General features: G+C 45.5%; 1 protein-coding gene across 1 annotated transcript in view; it reads left to right on the top strand.

The window, feature by feature from the left end:
* The first annotated feature begins 202 nt into the window (after positions 1-202).
* Positions 203-12,902, top strand: part of ttc6 (tetratricopeptide repeat domain 6) — a 34,780-nt gene continuing 22,080 nt past the window's right edge. The window contains exons 1-21 of the mRNA XM_035743324.2: positions 203-370; positions 799-1,953; positions 2,164-2,223; positions 2,348-2,527; positions 2,698-2,828; positions 4,419-4,598; positions 4,884-5,043; positions 5,532-5,636; positions 6,042-6,143; positions 6,210-6,296; positions 6,406-6,815; positions 7,001-7,535; positions 7,789-7,918; positions 8,408-8,583; positions 8,823-8,959; positions 9,901-10,070; positions 10,389-10,509; positions 10,814-10,964; positions 11,059-11,141; positions 12,007-12,083; positions 12,265-12,422. Of these exons, the coding sequence (XP_035599217.1) occupies positions 907-1,953; positions 2,164-2,223; positions 2,348-2,527; positions 2,698-2,828; positions 4,419-4,598; positions 4,884-5,043; positions 5,532-5,636; positions 6,042-6,143; positions 6,210-6,296; positions 6,406-6,815; positions 7,001-7,535; positions 7,789-7,918; positions 8,408-8,583; positions 8,823-8,959; positions 9,901-10,070; positions 10,389-10,509; positions 10,814-10,964; positions 11,059-11,141; positions 12,007-12,083; positions 12,265-12,422 (4,200 nt within the window). The 5' untranslated portion in view covers positions 203-370; positions 799-906. The remainder of the gene's footprint in view (positions 371-798; positions 1,954-2,163; positions 2,224-2,347; positions 2,528-2,697; positions 2,829-4,418; positions 4,599-4,883; positions 5,044-5,531; positions 5,637-6,041; positions 6,144-6,209; positions 6,297-6,405; positions 6,816-7,000; positions 7,536-7,788; positions 7,919-8,407; positions 8,584-8,822; positions 8,960-9,900; positions 10,071-10,388; positions 10,510-10,813; positions 10,965-11,058; positions 11,142-12,006; positions 12,084-12,264; positions 12,423-12,902) is intronic.

Genomic DNA, 12,902 nt, shown 5'->3' with positions numbered 1-12,902 from the left:
GAAAAAGGCATAGATAGGCCTATGCCGAATTGAAGCTATACTTCTTCTGTCGATTAGAAAAGACGCTTTGAGCGTTGAACACGTTCGCAATTTGTAACCTTTTACTTAGTTCAGTTTCCAGTGCTCGTCGGGGTCTTCCGCAGTCTTAGTTCTGCACCCACGTGGTGTCTGTTTTGTCCAGCCTAGTTGTCTGGTTTGGTTGCTAGGAGATCCTCCCAGCCACCACGAAGAAATGGTGGATGTCAAAGCGTCACAAAAGTTTGTAAACATTTTACCTGCCAACGTGTTTATGAGATGATATTCAGACATTTAAAGTAGCGTCAATTTCAGCAAACAGCGGTGTCTTGTCACTTCAATAGTTTTGGAAAAGGTAAGCGTTGGAATTGGCTAACGTTAGCTAATCTAACGTTATTCTAGTAGCATTGGAGTGGTTCACTGCTGGCAACATTGTAGCTCGTTGACATCTTTCAAACTTCACTAGCAACAAAATACACACTGTGAAGCTGTTATACTGACAGTGCTGCTACTTTTTGCCACACAGTAACACAAATCTTAGCAGTTTGATCATCATCAGTTATTGTGTAGGCCGCGTAGTAATACATAGAATAAGCATCAATCATGTCATATATCACGTTTTAGGCTACCATTTGTTCTTATTGCTGTGTGTTTTAATCATTTTAATTGATGTTTCATAATCACCCATTGAAAAAGAATACCTCTTACAACTCACCCACTTCCATCCTTAGTCCTTTACTTTTTTTGCATGTTTCACTTTCCAACATTTGGTCACGTTGATAGACATGGAGCAACTTGCTGAGAAATAAGGTTCTGAGGCACAGCGAGAAGCTAAAGCCGAAGAAGGAGTTAGGGGTGCTATGCAATGAGTCCCAGTGTGAATTCCTATAAATGAAGCAGCTGTTTTTCAACTCCCACACAACCACCAGCACACAGGATCAACCACCAGACTCTCTCCACACACTGGAGTCATCAGGACTGATGGAAGAGGCTACAGAGGGACCCTGTGGCACATCGGACACGCCCCAAAATAGGACCTCACAGATGTCTGCAGGGTCAGTCAGCCTGTTGGAGTTCCATGCAGATCTGCTACAATCACCACCTGCCTCCTTACCACAAAGTGCTCTCCTACTAGACATCCCTAAAACAAAGGCTGAGGTGAGCAGGAGTCAAGGAACCACACGTAACAAAGGAATCAGTGAAGGGAGAAATTCAGTTAATTTGGTCCTGTCTTCTCCAGGCCAGAAACCTTCCCAGAAGCCGGCCATAGCTCAGCTAGCAGGGACTACCAAAGTGGTGTCCATGTCCATGAGGCCACAGCCTCCCTCTAAGCCCAGGTCAGAGAGGCCAGCAACAGGGACCAGGATGTTCATATACAAGAGCAAGAAGGAGTCAGAGCAGGTGTCGGAGAAGGAAGCGGCAGAGAGGCGCATTCGGAGATCCAACTTCTTCAGCAGATGTCTGGCTCTGAGCTCGGACAACACCGATGACAGCAGGAACAGTGAGGACTCGGGCTCCGAGCCATCCCACGGGAAAGCCCCACAGAAGGTCAAGAGAAAGAAAAGGAGGAATCAGAAAGATAGGTCTACGCATGCACCAAGGACGCCCACTGACGACAGAAGCTCAACGAGCCAGAGGAGTACCATGGCCCCTAACAGTATCCACAGTGTCAAGTCCACCACAGAGCTGCTGGAGGAGGCACGGGGCATTGTAGGGGCCGAGGTTGCAGAGAGCCAGGAGGGCACGGACCCCCAGCAGAGACACCCAGAGGAGTCAGTGGCCACGACTATGGGGCTTGTCAGAGGCAGAGGGAGGACGGTGGATGAGATCATTGCCTCCTTACAGAGAGGGGACAGTGATATGCCATCTGCCTCGGACCAGATGATCAAGGAGCTGATGGAAAGAGTGCTGGGGGACAGCTACAATGCTGACAACGAGGTGACAACATGATAACAATAGGACAACAACATATCCTGAATGGTCACAAACATTTTGACCTTTGTACTTTTGGTAGAGATTTTAATTAAGCCCGGTGATAGTTATTTTATATTAGTTATTTAAACAGGTATTCAATGCTCATAGCAATTTACACTTGCATGGATTAATGACAATCTTTGTTTTTGTTATAACATTTAATCATTTTTAAAGGAAGAAAAAACTGTGGAATCAGAGGAGAGAGAAGAGAATATTAGCCATGTACCAACAGAGGTAATGCAGAGACTAGAGTGTATTTAGATTTGATCACATTTCATTGAAAAATAGGTTTTCAGAGCATTTGAGAACATTTTCAAGATAGTTAACATTAACAAACGTCTTATCCACATTTTTCCAGGATACTCCTCAGAGGTCCCCGGTTCCACAGAGGATGTTGTGCGTTAAGAGGGATTCTCCTACCCCTCCAAGACCTGCTGAGTCCCCTAAAGTCACATCAGGGGTCTACAAGATCGCTCACTCACTGTCTGAACGAGAGACAGACGGAGATGACTCTATGGTCTCTGCTCTTCCACAGAAGGTAATACTTGGATTCATGTGGCTGTCATTGTGTAACGTTCAGTAGTTGTAACTGTACTATCAGTTTATCTTGTTCACGCCTAAAATATTTAAGTCTTTTCTTATTTTAACTCCCACAATTAGAAGACAAATGTTTCTCTTTGTGTTTTTTCCCCCCTCTCTCCATCAAAGGTGACTTATGCAGATGTAATGACAGCTCGAGGAGATACCATAGCTCCTTCTCAGAGACCAGCGAGGGTGTCTTTACAAAACAAAACCATTCAAGGCCTCTCCCCTCTAGCAACATGGGCCCCCAAAGCACAGTAAGCGTCTTGTATTCCCTGTCAGTCTCGTTGATCACGAGAGATGTGAGTTGTTGTATCGAACTGATTTTGAGTTGTGATCATTATTGAAGGTTAAACTACTACTTCTATTACAAACTTGGGTATTAAATGTATACCACATACAACACTGCACTGTCAAATAAATAGGGGTTTTCTCCTAAAACACGACGACATGTTGCTTAAACCCTGTATAATCACGGTCGTCACTGTGTTATCCCTGCTTGTTTTGAACAAAGTTGTTTTCCAACAACCTCTTCAACTCACTATCATTAGTAACCATCTCCGACCTTGACTTTAATGGATTGGGCGGGGGTGGCATTGGACGGAGATGAGCTCAGTTCCAGGGAGTCTCTCTGCAAATAAAGTGACTTTTAAGCTATCATCAAAACTCCCCACCTGATTCTCGGAGACCCATTGACACAGAGAGTAATTATGCTCCTAGCCTAACACACTCTTCAGACTGCTCTCTCTCTGTCTGGAGCCTGGTGCAACCACACACTTCCTTATAACTGACTCACCTAAAGAGACCAGATTTACTGCCTCCTCCCGCTGCAAGTGCTGAGTTGGAGTTGTGCCACACCCTCCCACTCCTTCCACTCCCCTCCAACCCCATTGACGAAAAAATGGAACCAAAACAAGTGCCATTTAATTAGGGGTGTTTTTCAGAGCTTTGGTTCACTGAAAGGTTTCTGTTGGTTATGGATAAGAGGCTTTATAAGGGGGCCAGGCTGCCAACCTGTCTGCTGATGGTACATGGATTAGATAAGGAGCAAGGCTGAAGGCAGTGCTCAGGTCAGCTCCACTCCACAGTTATGGAATGCTCATTTCATTGAAAACAAGGCGAATGACTCCAGGGTGACCTTACAGGTTTTCCGCTCCGCTAGCTGAGCTGAGGCATGCCTACCTAACCCAGAGTGCCAGAGAGATGATCAATCTCAGGAGTGGCAGGCCGTAGTGAGCATGTTAGGCTCCAATAAATTGTCCAGTGTCTGTCAGGACAGGAGGTGGGTGTTGGGTGACGAAGGGAGGCCGGGCCTTTCCCTCCTAGCACGGAGATGCCACACACAGAGTCTCCAGTTCAAAGAGTGGTGAGAAGTTATGGCAGGGATGATCTGAGCAAATAAACCACCACCTCATCTGCTTACGCCACGGAGAATGGTTCATCTGTTAGGACAAGCCTCAAGACCACTGTATTGCTTGTAGACGTTTCAAATATGTGGATTCTTGTTGAATCGTTGACATTCTTCAATATAACAAACCAGTTGGGTTTTGGTTCAAAGCAAAATGTCAGCTGACTTCTCTCTTTACCACACATGATAATACTGTATGTTGGGTTTTATATATACCCTGTGTTATTGCAGACTAGGTAAAGAAGTCAGAAATTGTGTTACATTTAGATACAATTGAAAGTAAGTATTACCCTGGTCCTAGATCTGTTTGTGTTCTCACCAACTCTATTGCTATCATTGTCAAGCCAGTGAGAAGGAGTTGGCATGATTGCACAAACGGACTGGCGAAGTAAGAGTATCACAACATTGTCGTCATTACTGTTCTAATTCTCTCCCACAGTGCAGATGGGTACAAGACCATTCACCACCTCTGTACAACCCCAGTCAGCCAGGCCCTGCCTCTGGAGCTGCAGCTGGCTTCCCGGGTCTGTCACACCTCCAGCCAACTCAGTGCACCACCACAGTTTCACCAACAGAGGGCAGCACTACAACACATCGCTGCCCAGCCTGACAGACACAGGTAAAACGCTTTTATTACATTTTTTTTATTTAACCTTTATTTATCTATCTCTCCCAGGCTCTGCTTCATAAGTTGTTTTCTGACCAAAACCTAGACTTTATAGCAACATTTGGAATTGAAGTGTTGTGATACAGGGTTGCATTAAATTATTTAGTAAATATGATTTGGTCATCGTCTCCACTTTCTCTCTCACTACCTTCTGCACTCCACGTGGGAAAACTTTGCATGTCAGGAGTATCATTACAACAACTTCACATCATGTAAAACTATTGAATCTCTTTGCAGGATATTAAATGAAGGCGTACCCCGCGTGGAGGTGACTGAGTCTGATGGAAAGGACTGTGTGAGTCACCTGCCTTCCCAGACTTCAGACAGCCTGGCTGACTGGCAGAGGATCGCTGAGTTTTACGTAGAGAAGCCCAGGATGATGCTTCATGGACAGGCGGTGAGGAGGATCAGCACTATGTTTATACAACTTTTCCCCCCCAAAACATTTTGTCTAGAAAGTGTTTCACCATCCAACAAGATGATCCACAAGATCAAATCAAATCAAATCAAATCAAATCAAATTTATTTATATAGCCCTTCGTACATCAGCTGATATCTCAAAGTGCTGTACAGAAACCCAGCCTAAAACCCCAAACAGCAAGATGATCCACTAGGTGGCACCAAACATATTTGTAACTCATTAGAAACAGGAGTTTTTGCTTATAACATGATACTAACACTGTAGCTATCTGGGATTGTTTAAGAATGTCAAATGTTTCAGTTTCAATGTTTCAGTTCCAGTTCCGCATTATCTTTTTAATGTCACGTGTGACTTTGTTTTATTCAAGGGGCCTTTTCATTAGTCTAGATGAGTCACCTGTCTTGAAGTGTCTATCCTCCCAGTTCTCCGTGTGTCTCATACAGTATCTCTCTCCTTCCTCCCAGACCTCTCTGTGTTCCAACGAGCTGAAGATGTTCTGGCACCCAGCGCCTCCTAAGTTCAGCTGCTCTCCTGCATTCGTCAAACACAAACTCTTTCCCAAGTACCAGGTAGTACTGAGCCTCTGATGTTTACAGACGGACTTGTAGGCTACTTCCCTCCCAGACAGTCAGTCCACATGGACTGTTAACGGAAGACTTAACTCTACTCTATTTGTTCCTGGCTGTGTTTTAGTTGAGACGTGATGGGGGAACATTGGAGATGCTCTTTGATCATTACATTACAAGATGCCTTACTACTCTGAAAGATAGATAACATTAACAAGGCCACATTGATCATGCCTTTTTAACCAAAGATGTCCTGGTGAAATATAATATCTTTGAATATCAAATATCTTTGATATATCTGAATAATAGCTTTGATATATCAGAATATCAAATTGCAAGTGAACCAGTTAACCAAACCGTGCCAATGTGATCTCACCCTGCTGTGTTTCTATGGTGTTTGTTACTAAGGCAACGCAGAATGATCTCTCCAGAGAGGAGCTCTATGGTGATCTACAGGACCTGGTGGAATCAGCCTGTGACCTGACAGAGATGGAGCCAACCACCTCAGTGGTCAGTGTGTGCTTTAGTTACCCCCCTTCTATCATGCCCTTACGAACGTGTTGGATCTTCCAACAGGAAAATGTGCTGTCCAGAAAGTTCAAGTCTATGATAGACCTCAGAGTAACTGAGCAGTCACCTCAACCCTCCATTGACGAAGAACAGGTGAGTGTATATGAGAAGTGTCATGTCATTCAATAACACGATAAACCACTATCTCACCACCTAAGCAGAGGTTCTGACCATGGTCTCACTATTCACCATCTTGACCCAGTTGAAGAGGCCCTTCTCTGCCCCACACCTCAACCCTGAGCCAGAGGCCTTCCTCAAGGTATCATGTGACTTTGCCACCGTCACCAGAGAGCTGGAGGTGGTTCGGCAGCAGCTGTCCTCCACTGTGCTGGCTGAGGAGACCCATCCCCAGGTTACTCCCACTGTCCAGCAGGAGGCCGACCACCAAGCCCCCGCAGCAGGCCCCAACACAGAGGAGCTTACCCCAGCCCTCAGCCAGAGTCATCTCCAGTACAGGAGGGACCGAGGCAGGGTGATGATGGCGGAACCCGTCAGGGGAGGCAGCATATCCCACTCGAAGAGGAAGGTTGCCAAGGGTGGGAAGAAGCTGTGCCCTGCCAAGCTGGCCTACATCCACGAAAAACTGCAGGAGCCACCACGTACTCTCATCAGGTAGGCAGGCTTACAGTACTGAGATTCATTTGGCTAACAAAGCAGTTATAGATCTTCCAGATGAATGTGCTTTCATTTGGATATACAGTAGACCCATGTTATTGCTGTATTTACAGAATGTGTACATTTCCTCTTCACATCTAATCACCCTGTCTATCTGTGTTGCCTGCCTCCTGTGTTCCCAGGAGTGAGTCTGTGTGCCAGCTACTACCCATCAAACCCACCACGTGCCTTTCAGAGGACCCTCCCCTCCCTCTCCCCTTGCCTCGCTACCCGAGCCTACCCCTGGTGCTGAACTTTGAGAGCTTTGCCGCTGACCAGGGTGGCATCCCCAACGTGCTCCCTCCCCGGGAGTGGGTGAGGGATATCTGGGATGCCTGGTTTGACCAGCTCTTCCCCCCACTGGAGGAGAGCAGCAGCACCTCCAAGAAAGAGTCAGACTCCTCAAAGAGGGCCCCCAGCAGCAGCCTCCAGAGCGGGGCCCTGAAGAAGCCTGGGGAGAAGGTCCTGATGCTGGATGAAATACAGCCTCTGGACTGGGTGGACCTGTCTCTGACCCTGGACCAGGGACTGACCACAGGCGACCTGGAGGGAGAGGTGGCCAAGCTGACCCAGGCTATTGCCCAGCAGGACAGACCCAGTGCCTTTGACCTGTGTCGCAGGGGGGCGCTGCAGAAGAAACTGGGCCGGCTTAACCAGGCTCTGGAGGATCTCAATGCCGTAAATTTAGTTCACATTTTCAGTAGGCGAGCAGAAGTTTGCTTCTGAAGTAGGACAGCCATGGAGGAGTGTGTTAGGTCAGAATACTGTAATTGCAGTTGGAGGCTAGTCAAAGTAACGTGATTTCGACATTTATTTGTAAGTATATAAGCTAGCTAATAGGTTTGACCTGATTTCCCCACTAGCTTCATTTTCCTCCTCTAGGCCTAGCTTCTGATGATAAATGGTTCATGTGTTGTTGTTTCCACACTAGGCCATTTCCCTAGAGCCCTACCTGCTGGATGCTTACTGGCACAGGCACAGCATTTATCTGCTCAGAAACAACCAGAATAGTGCTTTGGATGACCTGAACTTTATCATCAAGCACACCAAGAAACATGCAGGTAAGCCCACCACAGTCCAAAGCCCTGTGTGTTTTATTAGTTGCTGTAGATAAAAGTGATTTGCGGTACATACAGCGTGGTGATGCACTGACTGACTCTGCCAAGGTGAAAGTGATTGCACTTCTGCTGAATCGCTCACTTGAATGAATTTAAATTCCTCATTTTATGAGCCTTTTAGTTGTTGTTTTTTTCGCTCTGATACGTTCCGTCTGTATTTTGAAGTTAGTGAGTGCTCCATTGATTTAAATGTTAGTTCCTTTTTGCAAATAGGAACACATTTGTGTTGACTATAGTTATTGTACATTCTGTGGCATTACACCGCTGGTCAATTTATTAAGGCAATTCTGGTGATGTACCCACGGTTAAGGATGCAACTGGACTTACATGTGATTTGATTATGGTTCACGGCTGTACAGCTATAGCTCTTCCTCTTTTCTAGACTACTGTACAGTACAATACATTTACCAACCTTTTATATGCGTTTACCAGATGCCTTCAAGTCCAAAGCAGAAATCTACAGAGTGAGAGGAGAGACCACCCTGGCTATTATAAACTACACTCAGGCCATCAAATGCAGACCTGAAGACGATGACAACTATTTCAAGAGGGCGGAGATGTACGAGAAGAGGAATGAGATTCTACTGGCCATGGAGGACTATGCCAAAGTGAGTCACGTTGCCACTGACATCACTGGGTCTCAAAGCACTCTTAGGATGTAGTCTGGGTTTAATACAGCCATCGAAGGTAGAAAACCAACAGTGTGATATTGTGTATTGATTGAGAAGAGATTCCACTTCACTCCAGCGCTGACCTCTGGGTTATTTTGCCAGCATAAGCCACAGAACAAGGGCTTAACAGGAGACTGCTGTGACTGGTGTGTATGTCTGTAATCTTTGTCTTCCAGACGTTCACCATCAACCCAGGGAGAACGGATGCTCTGTTGACCCACGGCCTGCAGTACTTCCACAGCTGTAACTGGATGGTGGCTCTGTCGGACTTTACTCTGCTGCTCCAGCGTGATCCCAGCCATGCCATCGCCAGGTAGTCCCAAATGACACCCTATTCCCTATATAGTGCACAACTATTGACCAGGGCCCATAGGTAGTAGTGCACTATATAGGACAGGAATGAGCAACTTTGATGGGGGTGTGGCCCACCAAAAAACGGAACTCATCATGAGGGGCCGCAGTAGCTAGTGGGTCTGCATACTCACATCCATACCCCCCCCCATTTCCTGCAATTCTGCACATTTTGCCATGGGACGTAGAAAACATGTTGTTTTAAAGCAAGTTTGCTGCAATTCTACACATTTTGCCATGGGGCAGAGAGAAGATTTAGCAATTTTATAACTAACTTCATGTAATTCTCCTCATCTTGCCATGGAGCGAAGAGAAACATTTGCAGTTTTACAACTAATTTCCTGAAATTCTACACATTTTGCCATAGGAGGCAAACATTTGCAGTTTTTAATATGATAACTGATGATCAATGGGCCCTATCCCGGTTGGTAGTTTGACCATGATTACTACAAGTTTAGATAGCTGTCCGCTAGACTAACTAAACCAATCTAAAAATGTTTTGCTGACATGGGCTAATTGAGTGACTGCTGATGCACAGCCAAATTTCAAAATTGCAGCTTGTGTATTCTATTATTCAAATGATTGTATTTTTCTGGTGTGAAATTAGTCTGCGGGCCTACGAAAGGGGGGGCTGCAAGTTGACCATCCCTGATATAGGGAATAGAGTGTCACTCTGGACACAGATAATGCCAGCTTTAGGATTGAGTTCAGCTCACAATCATGCACAGGTTCTGTCTCTCTCCCTCTCTCTCAAAACACACACACACGCACTGAAATGTCGATTGACAGTCAGTTGTGTTACCCTCCATAATGTCAGTTGTGTTACCCTCCATAATGTCAGTGGTGTTACCCTCCATAATGTCAGTGGTGTTACCCTCTCGTTATAATCTGGACGTACCACAGGACGTACAGGGGCAGGATCTATGCTAAGGTGGGTCAGTACCAGGACGCCATCGAGGACTTCTCCCTAGCAGTTCACCTGGACCCCAATGACTGGCTGGCCTTCTACCACCGGGGCTGTCTGCTCAGGAAGAGGATGCCTGATATTTCCCTCCAAGACCTCAGCACCTCAGGTATTACACAATAGATAAATATATACTTTATTGTACGGATGTCCTCATAGAGGAAAATCATTTCCACAGTCCATTAGTTACAAACAACATCTTCAACAAAACCTCACCTAACCCCCATTTCATGCTATTAATATCTTCAATCTAATGTGTTGTGTGTCGAAGAGTGGTAGCTTTCAGTTTACATTAACCCCCAATCAGAGTGTTTTTAGGCTGTTAATATCTTTCATTGTGTGCTGGATTGAGGAGGTGTTGTGTTATACAGTCCTGTGAGTACCACAGAGATACAACTTATTGTTATATTTGTTTCTGTGCCACCAGTACTCATTAATGATAGCCAAGAGAACCTGAGTGCCTTCCTGCACAGGGGCCTGCTCTATACGGAGCGACGGCAGTGGCAACAAGCCGTGTTCGACTTTGAAGCTGTGATCAAACTTGACAGGTAATACCACTGGGCCTCTCGCTTTGGCGGAGTGGATCCTTTCTTCTGAAAAGAGCAACAGCGCTTTGAGTGAGAAAGAGGAACGGGAGATGTAGAGAGGAAGAGAAGGAGAGAGGGGGAGAGAAGAAAAGAGGGAGGACATTTCGAAGCTAAATATTCAACAAGACTGTTGAGATGTATGAAAATTTTGAATGATAAGAACTAGAATCTTTCTTCAAGTCTAATACTTGTTGTGAGATTAGAGAGAAGTTGTATTTCCTTTAATGTTTTCCCCCACTTTGTGATGATTTCTTGTTCCTGTTAGGTCTGTAGCGCTGGCCCATGTGAACCTGGGCTTGATCTTCATGTTGAATATGGGCCAGAACTATGAAGCCATCCGAATGTTCAGCAACGCTTTGAGGGTGGACCCCACCTACATCAGAGGATACATCTGCCGTGCCCAAGCCTATCGCAATGTAAGCATTTAAAATGTCATGATGCAAGTCACCAAGATTTTCAGGTTGTCACTTTATGATGTATAAATCATGAATTTTATTCTTCATCAAAAAGGTCAATGATCTGAAGAGAGCGCTGAAAGATCTGACACGAGCCACGCATATGAAACCAGACGCTCAACAATTGTATATCATGAGGTAAAGGTTCTTACAGAGCTTTTCTGTCACAAACAAGCTATTGTCTTAGATTTAGAGTGGGCCTTTCCCTGTATAATTGTTCTATATCAGAGGAAGGATATCAGGCTTGAGTTTTAAGTCCGTAAAAGGGGACCTAAACTATTCTTTAAGAATACAAAAGCAGTACAGGGTTCTCCCCAAAGAATATAAGAGGGGTGCTGTGCCACCTTGTGGACTGGCTGCACCACTATGTAGCTAGATTTTTTAAAAATCCTTTATTTGTTGTCAATAATAATAATAATAATAAATAAAGGCTCTAGATTGCAGGAAATGGTAGTTACAGGTGTTCAAAAACACAAACATCTCTTGATCCCCCTCCGGACCTCCCCCCGCCTTACTCATCAGTACCATGGACTCTACAAGATGTCGAAAGCGTTCCACAGGGATGCTGGCCCATGTTGACTCCGGTGCTTCCCACAGTTGTGTCCAATTGGCTGGATGTCCTTTGGGTGGTGGATCATTCTTGATACACACAGGAAACTGTTGAGCGTGTAAAACCCAGCAGCGTTGCAGTTTTTGACACAAACCGGTGTGCCCTGTCATCTACTACCATATCCCATTCAAAGGCACCTCAATCTTTTGTCTTGCCCATTCACCCTCTGAATGGCACACATACACAATCCATGTCTCAATTGTCTCAAGGCTTAAAAATCTTTATCTAACCTGTCCCCTCCCCTTCATCTACACTGACTGAAGTGGATTTAGCAAGTGGCATCAATAAGGGCTTATAGCTTTCACCTGGTTTCACCTTGTCAGTCTATGTCATGGAACATTTTGTATACTCAGTGTATATTGACATATCCACAATGCTCTCTCTGTGTTTCAGGGGCCAGTATTTGTGTGACATGGAACAGTTTGACCTGGCCACGTTCTGTATCCAGTATGCTGCAGAGATGAACAAAGGTACAGTGATTCTAACCCTGACTGACAAGCCCTTGTTATCTCACAGACTGACACTATATGGCAGGAACTTACTGATTACGGAGTAAGAATCATGGCTTCACAATGAGTAATGCTGTTGGCAAGAGCACAAACAAATCTGGGACCAGGCTAATACTGACCAGTGACCCTTACCCACCACCAGCACTAGGGTCATCTCCCATCCAGCAGGCTGCTGTCCAGTCTTTCCTGGGGAATGATGCCAAAGCCATTGCCTGTCTGGAGGCAGCCTCCAACAACCGACCTTCACCTCCCATCCTCATTCTCCTGGGCAAGACACAGATGAAGGCACGCAAGTTCATGGTGGGTTGTTACGTTCTGGGTTACCATGCCTTGTCATGTATATGCTAAAGCTGAATGATCAATGTTGCCCTGTTTCTTCCAGTGATTTGCTTGTTTGTCTTCCTCATTCCAATGATTAGGCCTGTAGCCTAATAGGCCTAATGCTCTGCGTAACATCCGGGTTGTGTCCTAGTAAAGATGTTCTGAAGCTAACATAATGGCGCCGGGCAGCTTACCAATACAACTGGCCTACTTTTCTCAGCATGACATTTTTATAGCAATAACCATGGCCTAACATGCCCTGTCATCAGGGGAGAGTGAGTGTCTTGGGGGAGTCGGTGACGTGTGTGTATCACAGGCGTCCAGTGACACCTTATTTGGGGAGGACATGCTCATAGTAATGGCTGGAACGGAATTAATGGAATGGTATCGAACACATCAAATACTTGGTATCCATGTGTTTGATACCATTCCATTTACTCCATTCCAGCTATTATTTTG

This window comes from Oncorhynchus keta, chromosome 29, assembly GCF_023373465.1.
Source record: "Oncorhynchus keta strain PuntledgeMale-10-30-2019 chromosome 29, Oket_V2, whole genome shotgun sequence".
Lineage (NCBI taxonomy): Eukaryota > Metazoa > Chordata > Actinopteri > Salmoniformes > Salmonidae > Oncorhynchus > Oncorhynchus keta.
Note: the sequence above shows the minus strand (reverse complement) of the source record. Positions and strands in the feature narration are given on the sequence as shown.